General features: G+C 37.0%; 2 protein-coding genes across 2 annotated transcripts in view; one reads left to right on the top strand and one right to left on the bottom strand.

The window, feature by feature from the left end:
- The window catches only part of LOC140159989 (uncharacterized), a 102,257-nt gene extending 93,097 nt beyond the window's left edge, over positions 1–9,160 (top strand). Inside the window, 2 exon segments of the mRNA XM_072183256.1 lie at positions 3,661–5,363; positions 5,365–9,160. Of these exon segments, the coding sequence (XP_072039357.1) occupies positions 3,661–5,363; positions 5,365–7,188 (3,527 nt within the window). The 3' untranslated portion in view covers positions 7,189–9,160.
- The window catches only part of LOC140160676 (uncharacterized), a 64,715-nt gene that overhangs the window by 24,909 nt on the left and 25,725 nt on the right, over positions 1–14,081 (bottom strand). The window lies entirely within an intron of this gene.

Here is a 14,081-nt window from a genome sequence, read left to right as displayed (position 1 = left end):
AAAGAACTACTGAACCAATACTAGGTTTGTTTGTACTCATTTTAATGCATTTTTCATGCTGATTCCAAATACGCTCATGAAACTTTACTATTCGAAATTTTTGAAATTGTTTTAAAAAATTTGAAACTTGTCGTCTGCAGTTGACACCCACATGGAGAGAGTTAATGATTAGGTTTGATTTTTGATGAGGTTCAAATGACATAGTAATGCACCTATTATTTTATGTTTGAGAGAACAATGCATGACCCCAGAGGGCAGCAGTGTAGCTAGGATATTTTCAGAAGGGGCCAAGGTGGGGGGGAGAGGGGTATAAGGTGACTTTCAGAGAAAGGTAAAATTTGACAAAAATGGTCTACAATCTAAAAATGTCCAGTGGCGAGCATCCCACAGTCCATGGAGGGATATTGTAAAGAGCGCAGCTGCCCCCCTTTCAAGGATATTTTCAGATGGAGCCAAGGGGGTGGGGGAGAGGGGTAAAATTTTACAAAAATGGTCAAAAAGGCCTACAAATCTAAAAATATCCAGTGGCGAGCATCTCATGGCCCACGGTGGGATATTGCCAGGATATTTTCAGAAGGGGCCAAGGGTGTGGGGAAGTCATATAAGGTGACTTTCAGAGAAAGGCAAAATTTGACGAAAATTATAAAAAAAAAGGTATACAAATCTAAAAAAAGTCCAGTGGTGAGCATCCCATAGCCCACAGTGGGATATTCCAAAGGAGGCAGCTTCCCCTTGCCCTCCTGCCCTTGGCTATGCCACTGCAGAAGGGTGTGATAAAGAAAAAATAATACTGCAAGTGCAACAATGTTTGTTGTTCGAATGTCAACAAATTAGTTACATCCAGTCGTTAACCTCATTAATATATAGCAGAATCATTTGCCGAGGAATTCCTCAGTGATGGCCCCAAAGAACACTTACCTGTAGTGGGGTCCACACTTTCAAATTACCAACTTCATTTGATTTTGTGTACATCATGAATATCAATAAATTCTGAATGTGTGTTAATTTGATGTTGTTTTTATTTGAAGTTGACTTTGTAGAATAGTTGTTAGCCAAAAAGGAAGTGATATATATCAACAAAAAACAACAACATATGGAAAAGTAGTCTCTTTTGCTCAAATAAAAGGGGTCCCACAGTTAAGCAATAGGAGAAAATTGTCTTTTTTCACTTTCAACTTCAATTATTATAAAGGGAAAGTCTTTTATTTTTGGCTCACTCTTAATTGTCTCATGTATATATTAAACTTTACTTTCCCGATTTTCTAGGAAATCTGATGAAAGACCTCGTCGACAGGAGCACTAAACACGCATGAGGTATTCCCAAAATCTCACTCGATTTATGGCGAAATACACTGACATGCACCCCGTGTCATTAAAGTAGCGTGCTATAGACGGCCCTCACTTGATAATAATCAGTCCGATTGACTTGGCTCAAACGGTATTTCCTAGAAATACTTTGCCAGATTCTCCTCTCTAAAAAGGAATCTGATTGGTTACAAAATGCCGTCGTACCGTAGGAAAAACCATACCCTCTTCCGTACAGCCCTGCTTAGTTTGTTGTGTGGTAATGTATGCATTGTGCATTGACCTCGAACGCCTCTGTACACACAGCGTGCACACACTGGAGTCGAGTATAATTTATTTAAAGAGACTTTCATAGGAAAACTTTTCCATATGTAAACTGACAAATTGTAGTCATGTCCTAGCTATAAACTAGGTTACAAAAAGCTCCAGACTCAGTTTTGACTTAACTGTACTGACAAAGGGGTGTTGGGGTGTCCTAGGGGATCGGGGTCCAGAGTCTCTGAGGGCCTGTAAAAAGTAAAGGAAACATACCTTAATGGGCCTGTAAATCAACAAAAAATTGTAATCTCAAGCACCCTGGTGAAAAAGATTTAGGGTCACCAATTTTAGTCAGTAAACATTATTTCCATGGGCAGTGACTGGGGTGTCAGCAGGATGATTTGGAAATTTTGCCCCACTTATGAAGTCCTGCACATAATTGCTGATCAAAGGGGCCATGTGTTCATACTCCAGGGCCCGTAATGGCTCTTGACGGCCCTGACTATATAGAGTGCTGTGCTATAAATTTGGTGTTATTTTTTAAATCTGTTTCCACTACCAATCCCATGTAAGTATATGCACAGCACTTTCAATAATGATGTTGACCCATCTAACCAAGGGTGCATTCTCATTAAACCACCATGTGTTTCTATCAGGGGGATACTCATGTATCAAAGTTGCAAGCATCCGCATGAAAGAAAATGCGGATTTAGGGTGGTTTTGAAAAGCAAAACGCTGATCTGTGATTAGGGTCTGAAAACACTCAGTTTGCTAGAAGAGGTGTTTTGTAAAGGACGATCCTCATTTAGGGTATTTTTTTTAAAATTACACAATGAATGGCCATTAGTGGAGACCTATATCAAGTTATTTGACACAAAAGAGTGGTTTGTGAGCAATTTTACAAACCAGATTTAAAAAAATTGACCGACGTCAACAGTGCCAGGAATAAACACACATAATGTCTATCCTTGGTTAGGGGCAAATTTCAAACCAATTCTTAGGATGCTTTTATTTGAGTACAATCCCCTTTTAGGGTTAGTTTGACCAATTTTCGACATCCCAGCTTAGAGTCCTTTTTGAAAGTTAATTCACGCAGATGCTTACAACTTTTATACATGAGTATAAGCCCCCCAGGTTTGGATATGTATGCCCATCTTGTAATTTTATCTATCCTTTATGTTGATTAAGTTCTAGCACCTGTTTCAACAGTGTTTTTTCCCTGCAACTGTTGATTTTCGTATATATTTTACTTGATGTTTTGTTTGTGTTGCACACAGTGTCTTAGAATTTATCTTTAGTGTATATTCTCAGATATATACTTCAGCATGTGATTAGGGATCATCTCAAAGTCTGATGATGTTGTTTGATTTTCTAAGAGTTTTAATTTTAGAAATATAATGTTTAAAGGGCCATTGGTGTTCCCCTTTGTACAAATTGTTTATACAAATTACTGAAATGCAACTCAAATGTAACAGTCACAATATTCAGTATGTGGACCGATGGCAGTATGTTTAATTAAAGCCATATTGTATGATGGATTTAATTAAACATTAAATAAATGCAACTCAAATATAACAGTCATAATATACAGTATGTGGACCAATGGCAGTATGTTTAATTAAAGCCATAATGTATGATCTTATAATATGAAATTGATAATTTTTTTTCAACCCTGAGGTTTTTGGCATTTTGTATCCGTTACACATGTCCCAACTTATACTTAAAATACAAAATCAGCCAAAATGTTGTGTTTGTAGGTCAACAGAGCAATTTTGACATGTTATAATTATGATATAACTCCTCGTTCAATGGTTAAAATAGCCAGTGGGCTTTCTGTCATTTTACCATCTTATTTCAGCTTAAAATGGACAGTTTAAAACCCTTCCTGACAGGTATTACTTATATTATTTCAGCATTTTGAAGAAAGAATAAGTAAATTAAAATTTCATTCAAATCGTACATTATGGCTTTAATAATTAACAAATAATAGGAATTGTTAGTATACTGTCATTCACTACTTGATAGAATAAATTTAATGCAATCATTTGATTTCATTTTGAAACTCAAATAAGTATATTTTTCTCTTTTGATTTTCAGATTGTGTGAAGCTTCGTCAAACAGTCACTCCTGTGTGTCTTGACTCTCTTCTGAAGAGAATCATTACAAGTGATGTACCCACTGAATTAGAAGCTGATGGAAGCACAAGCATTCATGTCAAATATCTCTATAATCTCTTCACCTCTGGACTATCATCTTCAAGTCTTCTGACTGCAATCAGGGAAGGTACAGTGAGTGTATGGTCAGAGGAAGGTGGCTACCTGTTAACCGGCAACTACAACTGGGATCTGGTGGAACAGTGTCATGGATTCAATCAGCAGCTTGGAGTTGATGGGTTTGAAGAAGAAGATGAGTGGGAAGGAGAAGAAGTCATTATTAGACCGTACTCACATTCCAATAAAGAAAGCTTAGAGAATGGTCTTGATATTGTGGAAGTAACGCAGAATGAATCCAAATGTGTATGCAATTGTAGTACTCATCAAGAGGGGTGTGAATTTGTTACTCGTCACCTGGAGAGCAAAGTTGATGGTAATAATGAGTCATTCCCAGATATCATCAAATCTATCTCACTTCCTCAGCAGCAACCCGTTTTGCAACCCGCTGGAGAGGAACCTGTTTTCCCACCCTCTGGAGAAGAACTGGTTTTTACATCCTCTGGAGAAGAACCGGTTTTCGCATCCTCTGGAGACGAACTGGTTTCTGCAACCTCTAAAGACAAACCTGTTTTCCCACCCTCTGTCGAGGAACCAGTTTTCCCATCCTCTGGAGAGGAAGAAGACTGGGTTGAAGACAGCACTGCAGAAGATGCCAGTTTCAAGAGTCTTGATTCCACACTTGATCTTGAAGATGACTTTGAATATATGCTGACCGAATCAGATGATGTGTTTGTGCCCAATTATGATGATCCACCATCTTGTGCTAGAAGCGTACAGACAAACAATTCCTATCTTCAAACTATTCCACACTTAATAACAAAAACACAAGAAGAGTTACTAGAAATACCGCAGATGAAAAGATCTGGCATTGTGTACAATGACACTTGCGAAGCATTCAACAAGAACCCACTTGGAAAGACGGAATCCTGCTCCAGTACTGAACCTACTCAACATTCTCCTGTGGGCAGCACTATGTCTATTAGTAGTTCTCTCTGTAGAGAATTTGATACGCTTTTAGATAAGTTTGACGAGGCTATTAAGGATGCAGATGTAGCATCTTTGCATAGTCAGTGTACCATACAGAGTGACCAAATCAGTGACACTTTTACTGTCAACGATATCTTGTCTATGAACCTGGAAAGCAACCGAAATGAAAACATCGGTGGTGCTGCTTCACCACTACTGAGCCAAGTTGATGTGACTTTGAGCGACATCTGCAAAGATGTTACATCACAGACTTTGGATGATGCTATCAGTGATATCAGCGGAACAGAATATGAGAGTGATACTTCAGATGGTGACACACTTTCGACAACGTCTAGTGACGTGTCGTCACTCTGCAATGGTTGGGAGAGAAGTGAAAGTCCTAATATCGAACAGATGCTAGGATCATTCAATTCAACCGATTCTTTCACCGAAGGTTCACAGGAGTCTGTTGAAATACCAGATTCTGTCAACAGGAATAATCAGTGTGGTATGAATGGTGTGAGCAGTCCACCATATCAGATGTCTACTAACAAAGCACCTGCAACGCCATGTAGCTGTTCAAGCATTGGTAGCATGGACGTCGCTACAGGAAGAAACATGAGGTAAGGATAAGTGTGGATGCTCTCGCAAGAATAGGATCAATATGCAGCAGCAAAACTCACCTTGTCAGAATCGGATATCGATGTATAATGATAACAATAACAATGGTGATATTATTCTAATCAATGATGCAAGAAGCAAAGACAATAAGGATGTGAGAAATTGTCTGCACACCTGTCAGGGTCCAGAAGATGTTCTACGGAAAGTTTCCCAGAGACTGTCCGGTGACGATTTCGAATCCAGCGATACTGCGTCTATTAGCAGTGACTCTTCAACATCAAGTGCCAGTACTGTCGTAGAAGTCAACAAGAACACACCGGACGAGAAAAGATTGGCTTTGTTGCAATTTGAAGATGTGTTCTCTGCAGATGAATACGACACCTTCAAGAATGACCTGATGTGGCGATGGTATCAGTCAAAAGAGCCTGAGCAGGATCCTAAGAAAGCTCTTCAGAGAGATTTAGATCAATTTGCACAGAAACCTACTTCTGCCAAAAGTATTCAAGAAGATGTGTTGGGATTGGAACAGAAGTTAATCATCAATGAAAATGATATGCTGGAGTCGAACGACAGATGCGAGATTTTGAAAGAAAATGGCACAGAAAGTCAATGGTCTGTAAATGGGTCAGTGCAAGTTGTTGCCCCATTGAGATTGCATCAGAGCAATCCAGATGATGACAACGTATTGAACTCAAAGTCTGAACCCAACGGAGATATGAAGGAACCTCACAATGGCAACGCTAGTCCTATTGATGACATGCTGCATAATCTTTGTCTCATGATGAATGGGGAGACTGACTCTGATTTGCTGACAGGGAAAAGGAGACCAAATGGTATCACAGAAGCATCAAAACCAAACCTCAGGAAAGACTATTTAGATTACCACTCACAGAGCAATAGCGACTTTCGATGGCAAAGAAATGGCAGCAGAAACGGTGCAAGAAATGTGAGATTTGCAGAAGTTGATCCTTCAAGAGTGGCAGTAATCAAACCACAGGTCAAAGATGCGGGTTCGCATAGAAGCTGTCTGAAGAAACAGAAATGTGCCACAATTGGACCGTGTGAGCGATCTCTTGCCGATATCAGTAGGGACAGTAACAGTACCCCTTCAATAGTTGAGAAATTTTATCAACGGAATCTACGGGGACATAATATGGACTCGTCCTCACATCTGTCAAGAAGTTCACCACATCTAGCAATTTCAAACCGTATTCCAAAATACACGGAACCACCACGGTATGAAAGCGTAAAATGTGCGACTAGTTATGAAAGATCTCAAAGTGTCTCGAATATCTCCCAAGCAGGAAGAGTATATGAACCAGCGAAGAGGTGTGATCCTGCAGTGCTACTCTATGGTACCTATAGACCTCCTCCAAATACACCATCAAAAAGAAACAATGTTACGCAACCACCAGCACCTCTGTTGCCACGACCACCAAGTTATGAACAACATCTGCAGAAATATGGCCTTCCTCGTTTTCTGCAGACTTCAAAACATCCTCAAACTCCAATTCCACCGTCACCGATAATGGCGCAGTTTTCAACAGAGAGGAAGAAGAGCACCGCCGCGCATCAACCTGCGGTGGTCAAAAGACGTGATAAGAAGGTCAAATTAGAACCTGGAGGAAAGAATCGTCATAGCACCGGGTCTTATATTGGTATGTCTCAGGAACATATGCAGAAGAATCTTGAAGATTTCAGCAAAGAATGGAAAGACGAAAGGAATGAAAACACAGGCTCAAGCATGGGTAGTAAAAATGAATCATATACAGGTCATAGGTCAAAGTTGAAAAACAGAATGATCTATTTCCTACTAAACTTGTAACATGGGCTGTGGGTCATAGATCAAAGTTAACAAAGTAGATGGAGAAGCAGAAAAATCCTTTTGATGTCATGACGGTATCTGCAGCTGGAGAAGGAGGGTTCCCAGGCCAAAGCGCTCAACCCACCACCGCCCGTCCCAAGTAATTAGGGGCAATTGTAGTAGACTGAGTAAACTGACTAGTATAACCTGGGCTTGATAATACTAACACTAGGATCCATAACATGCTCATCTATCAGGGCACAGTTTTTTAACCTCAATATATTTGTATATTCATTGAATGACCTTTGAAAATTTGGATACAAAAACTCATAGTCTGCAACTTGAGGTCAAATTTTGCACTATGATTGTTTAATCGAGGTTATTGAACTGTGCCACTGGGATGAGGCTAATGTGGTCCATAGTGTAGCACCTTCAGGAAATAGATTGTACAGGGTGAATCAAAACATGTTTCAGTTTTAAATAATTTGTTGAAATTGGAAGGAAAGTGATATCAAATATGTATTTATGGGGCGGTGTCACGTAGCATGATATCGGCTATGGCGATGTGTACATGATGTCGGCTTTGGCGGTGTGTAGCATGATGTCAGTTGTTGCTGTGTTTACGTGATGTTGGCTGTGGTGGTGTGTACATGATGTCGGCTGTGGCGGTGTTTACATGATGTCGGCTGTGGCAGTGTTTACATGATGTCGGCTGTAGTGGTGACATAGCATGATGTCGGCAGTGTCAGGATTTTTTTTTCTATGTGATTCAGAGCTTTTGTTTTAAAGTGACAGTCAATATCTACATTGAGCCATAGAGGTATTCATCACAGCACGCTTGGGTATGTAGGAGAAGTGAACTAAGATTTTTTTCTTCATGTAAATCATCATTATCTTTGGATGTATAAGTTTTGACATATTTTCTCAGAATATCAAGTGCTATCTCAAGAACCACAGAACCAATACTAGGCTTGTTTGTACTCATTCTTACGCATTTTACATGTTGATTCCAAATATAGTTATGAAAATTCTGAAATTTTTTCATTTGTTTTTTAATTTAATTTTTTGTTTGAAACTTTGCATTCACACCCACATGGAGAGAGTTAAAAAGGAGGATTTTGTGATCCTATCAACCTCTTTTTATGACATTTTGCAGTAGATATCCGCAAAAAAAGCTTATTCCTGAAATTTCTGATTTTGCATTTGCAAGTTATGCATGATTATGTGTATTACACTAATCCATAGGCCACTGTTGTAATTTCGTTCTGGTATACCAGAACAAAATTCAAATTTGATGATATTTTTGCTAAACAAATTAATCTGAAAGAAATTTTTGGTACATAAACATTATGTAGCCAGAGGTTTCCAGTGGTATAAAAATCTCAACTTTTTTAGAGAAAAGTGTGGGGATGATGCTGTGGATCACGAAATGCCCTTTTAAATGAGATGGGATAAAATCATAAAAGTCAATATGTAGATTAAGTATTCTGCTTCCGTCTGATATATGAGTTGGGTTAACAAAGAATGTTCATATATTTTTCAAATTTTTTTCTTTCAATTGTAATATTTTCAGATACACAATGTACTAATAAGGAATAATAATCTCATAAATTAGACATTTAATATGAATGTATCTGACAGTTACGATTTTTATTCACTCCATTTTTCAGTGATTTATAGGTTGACTATTTCAACAGATCTCTCCTTAGATTCTATTACTGTCAATCAACTGTAAAAGTGGATATTTTCGTGGTACATTAATTTTGGCGCTTTTCGCGCTCAATGCACCTGCCGCGAAAAAAAAACCCACGTGAATATGATCTTTTTATGTATAGGTCTATGTAAGAAGATTCAAAATTTTAAAACAAGTGAACTGGTTTAGAATCGGCGAAACATGAAAAATTACACACACAAAAATAACCACTTTTACAGTAATCATTCAGGTATCATCTTAACAATGTTCGTCTTTCATCTTCATTATCGACATGTACAGTTTTCATGTATATCTTCTATTTTGACCAAATTGAAAGATATAGTTACGTTGACCAAAATATGTATCAAAATTTCTGACCAAATTTAATATTAAAGGCATATTCAGTGATATTTTGCTCATCCAGAGGACATATGAAAATTATCGAAATTCAGATTTTGGCACCTTGGTTACTGTTATAGATGTGTTATAATACCCTGCTAGTGGTTAAGCCAAAAGCTGTGTATTAAAGACAAAATAAGACATTTTACATGAATCTGGGAAATTAATTACATGCATTTCAACATGTAAATTCACCTTGAGAAATTAGCTTGTTTTATCCATTATAAAAATAATAGAAAACAAAGGCTGGAACTGACAGTAACTGCTCGTATTATGCGGATTCCGTGTTATTTACCTCATATTCAACAGTTTATTTTGAATATTTTAGGGGAAAATCGGGACCACATGTTTCTGTTCGTAGTAAGCTGTTTCTCGTATTAAGCGTTCTCGCATTAACAAGTTTCCACTGTACCATACTTTTGTTTGGTACTGCTTCTAGAGTATGACAGACTTATACAATACTTTTGACTGGTACTGCTTCTCGAGTATGATAAACTTATTAAATACTTTTGATTGGTACTGCTTTTATAGGACAGACTTTACACAATAATTTTGTGGTACTGCTTTTATAGTAGGACAGACTTATAAAATAATTTTGATTGGTACTGCTTTTATAGTAGGACAGACTTTACACAATACTTTTGATTGGTATTGATTCTATAGTAGGACATACTTATACAATACTTTTGACTGGTACTGCTTCTAGAGTATGACAGACTTATACAATACTTTTGACTGGTACTGCTTCTAGAGTATGATAAACTTATTAAATACTTTTGATTGGTACTGCTTCTAGGGTATGACAGACTTAAACAATACTTTTGATTGGTACTGCTTTTATAGTAGGACAGACTTATACAATACTTTTGATTGGCATTGCTTCTAGAGTATGACAAACTTAAACAATACTTTTGACTGGTACTGCTTCTAGAGTATGATAAACTTATTAAATACTTTTGATTGGTACTGCTTCTAGGGTATGACAGACTTAAACAATACTTTTGATTGGTACTGCTTTTATAGTAGGACAGACTTATACAATACTTTTGATTGGCACTGCTTCTAGAGTATTACAGACTTAAACAATACTTTGATGATTGGTACTACTTCTAGAGTATGACAGACTTATACAATACTTTTGATTGGTACTGCTTCTATAGTATACTTTTGATTAGTATTGCTCCTATAGTAGGACAGATTTACATGATAATTTTGATTGGTACTGCTTCTAGAGTATACAATACTTTTGATTGGTATTCTTTCTATAGTTAAAAGTAAAACAGACTTATATAATACTTTTGATTGGTACTGCTTCTAGAGTAAGACAGACTTGTACACTACTTTTGATTGGTACTGCTGTTATAGTAGGACAGACTTATACAATACTTTTGCTTCTAGAGTATAACAGACTTATATAATACTTCCGATTAGTACTGCTTCTATAGTATATTTTTGATTGGACAGACTTATACAATAATTTTGATTGGTACTGCTTCTAGAGTATGACCGACTTAAACAGTGCTTTTTATTGACACTACTTTTAGATTATGACAAACTTCTCCAATACTTTAGATTGGTATTGCTTCTAAAGTATGGCAGACATACTATACCTTTTATTGGAGTATGACAGACTTACACAATACTGCTTCTACAGTATACCTTCGATTGGTACTGCTTCTGAGCATGGCAGTCTCATACAATACTTTTGATTGGTACTGCCTCTATAGTAAGACAAGACTTATACAATAATTTGTGATTGGTATTGCTTCTAATATAGTAGGACAGACTTATACAATACTTTAGATTGGTACTGTTTCTAGTGTAAGACGTACAGACTTGTACAACTGCTTCTATAGTAGGACAGACTTATGCAATATTTTTTATTTGGTAATGCTTCTAGAGTATGACAGACTTATACAATACATCTGATTGGTTCTACCTCTACTGAACAGTATACTTTTGATTGGTACTGCTATTAAATTATGACAAACATATACAATACTTTTGATTGGTACTGCTTCTATAGCAGGGCATACCTACACAATATCTTTAATTGGTATTGCTTCTAGAGTATGGCAGACATATGCAATACCTTTGATTGGTATTGCTGTAGGACAGACTTATACAATACTTTTAATTGGGACTACTTTTAGAAATGTGACAGACTTATACAATGATTTTGATTGGTACTGCTTCTAGAGTATGACAGACTTATAATAAAGTACTTTGATTGGGACTGCTTTTAGATTATGACAAACTTATACAATGCTTTTGATTGGTACTGCTTCGATAGTAGGACAGGCTAGTGGCACTGCTTCAATAGTAGGACAGACTATTGACACTGCTTCTATAGTAGGACAGACTTGTAAAATACTTTAGATTGGTATTGCCTCTATTGTATGGCAGACATATTCAATACTTTTGATTGGGACTGCTAGAGTATGACAGACTTATACAATACTTTTGAATGGTACTGCTTCTAGAGTAGGACAGACTATTGGTACTTCTTTTATAGTAGGACAGACTTATAAATGCAATACTTCTGATTGGTACTGCCATGTCTATAGTAGGACAGACTTACACAATACTTTTCATTGGTACTATTTCTATAGTAGGGCAGACTATTGGCACTGCTTCTATAGTTAATAGGACAGACTTGTAAATACAATACTTTTGATTGGTACTGCTTCTATAGTAGGGCAGACTTATGCAATACATTTGTTTAGTACTACTCTGTGGTGGACTTAGTACTACTACTAAGTCCAAAATCCTGGAATATGCACTTCAGACCTTTTCAAACGACTACCTGACTGGACTATCTGTGAATTTTTCTTTTGTTTTCCTTGTGTGATAAGATTTTGAAAATCAATTTAAACTATGACCAGACATTTTGACACTAAATCAAATCACTACACAAACTATGTGACCCAATGTGACAGTATTAGACAAATATGATGTTTTAAACCAATTATTACAAGTAATATTGAATCTAGAGCTAATTGCACACACAAACTCTTAGCCGGCCATAGCCAAGAAGACCAGCTTTATATCCCATAAGGCTTATTATGATCTCAAACAAAGCTGTAGCCAGGAGGTATGGGCGCCACCATATGCCAATCTGGGGAAAAAAGGCTACGGGCCTGATGACCTCTAAATGACCTTTGAACCCCTATTATATTTGCAACATATAAACACTAGATATAGCTGATGTGTATGTGCAAGTGACATCAGTGTAATATGTAAATTGCCAAAGCAGCAGTATTTTGAAGGCATATGGTTACATACTGGAAATAATCTATTGATGACCTTTGACCCCAAAACACCATGTAGACAATGGGTATAGTCGATGTACATGCACAAGTGACATCATTGTTCTATACAATTGCAATTTGTGGAATGAGTAACATTTTTAGTGAAAATCATATATTCAGCCATAGTGACCTTTGTATGACCTTTGACCTTGAGTTGGTCATCTGTGACACCAGCCAATGGACTTAAATGACCAAGTGATTTGTCATTGTACTATGTAATTAAGCAGCAGCATTTTTATGGTATTTGGTTATACCCCGGAATTGACCCCTAAGTTACCTTTCATCCCAAATGTTTACATATCCCATAAATACTGGGTAATATTAATACATATGTGCAAGTAGTGACGCTTTGCTATGTTATATGTGGGAGATAAAAATCTGTGAAGGTATTTAACCTTGGACCGGAAATGACCCTTAACGACCTTTGATCCCACAATACAAGTAGTGTCACACTACTATGTCATTTGTGGGAGATAACATTTTTGAAGGTATTTGACCTTGGACTGGCAGTGATCCCTTAATGACCTTTGACCTCAAATCTAAGTATCACATAAACACTCGGTACTAACAAGATTTTCACTCAGAAAGGAAGTAACCACTTAAGGTGGCTGTGTACTCTCAGACATGCATGTAGTAAAAGTGCAATAACTTTGTAATTATTCGCGCAAAACATATAAAAGTATACATTTTTATGAAGGCAAGACATCAATAAATCTTAATATTAATACAGATTTGGGGTAAAAACAACAATTTTGAAGAAAATCACAAAAAGTGAGTTTGTGGCAATATTTGATCGGTACATCATAACAATCAAACACTCTTTCCAAAATATTTTATTTTGTTTTTAGCTCAATCTTGAGGCTCCATTCCAAAAACGTTTTTTTTATTTTTTTGTTATTGGCCTTATTTTTTGAGATATTGACCATATAAGGCATCAAAATGAACTTTTTAAAATTCAAAAACGCCTATTTGCACAAAATGGTGCCCAAAATCGGAAATAGACCAAAATATAAAAAAATGAGAAAACCGTTTCTTGAGTCGATCATGCTTTTTACGAGGATCATATTTGCTTACCTATAGATGCTGTATTTATTGAGTTATCGTGTACCTAAATCGTCATTTTACCGAGAAAATGAACATTGAAATAATGGCGTTGAAGTTTAAAGTGGTCACATTTTGCACTTTCATCGAATCTCACAGGAGAATGCGACAGTTTTCGTTTTTGAAACTTATATTACGTGAACATCGGGTAAATCCACAGCCCCTTGAGAAGTTGAGCGAAATCCATTCATAACTTGATATTTAAATCGGGGGAAGAACTTGAAAAAACCCACATTTTATCAGCTAAAACGGAGCCATTTGACCACTAGGTTTTTGTGAAATCAGTGCTTCCGTGGTGTTTCCATAAGATGCGCCGCGCATGCAGATAAGCGTCGGCGTATGTCGTCAGCGTATTTGTCGTTAACAAATTGCGCGACACGCATACGCGATGAGTTATTCTTGGCGTGTGT

The sequence above is a fragment of the Amphiura filiformis genome, chromosome 9 (assembly GCF_039555335.1).
Source record: "Amphiura filiformis chromosome 9, Afil_fr2py, whole genome shotgun sequence".
Classification (NCBI taxonomy): Eukaryota; Metazoa; Echinodermata; class Ophiuroidea; order Amphilepidida; family Amphiuridae; genus Amphiura; species Amphiura filiformis.
This window is presented reverse-complemented; position numbering and strand designations above follow the sequence as displayed.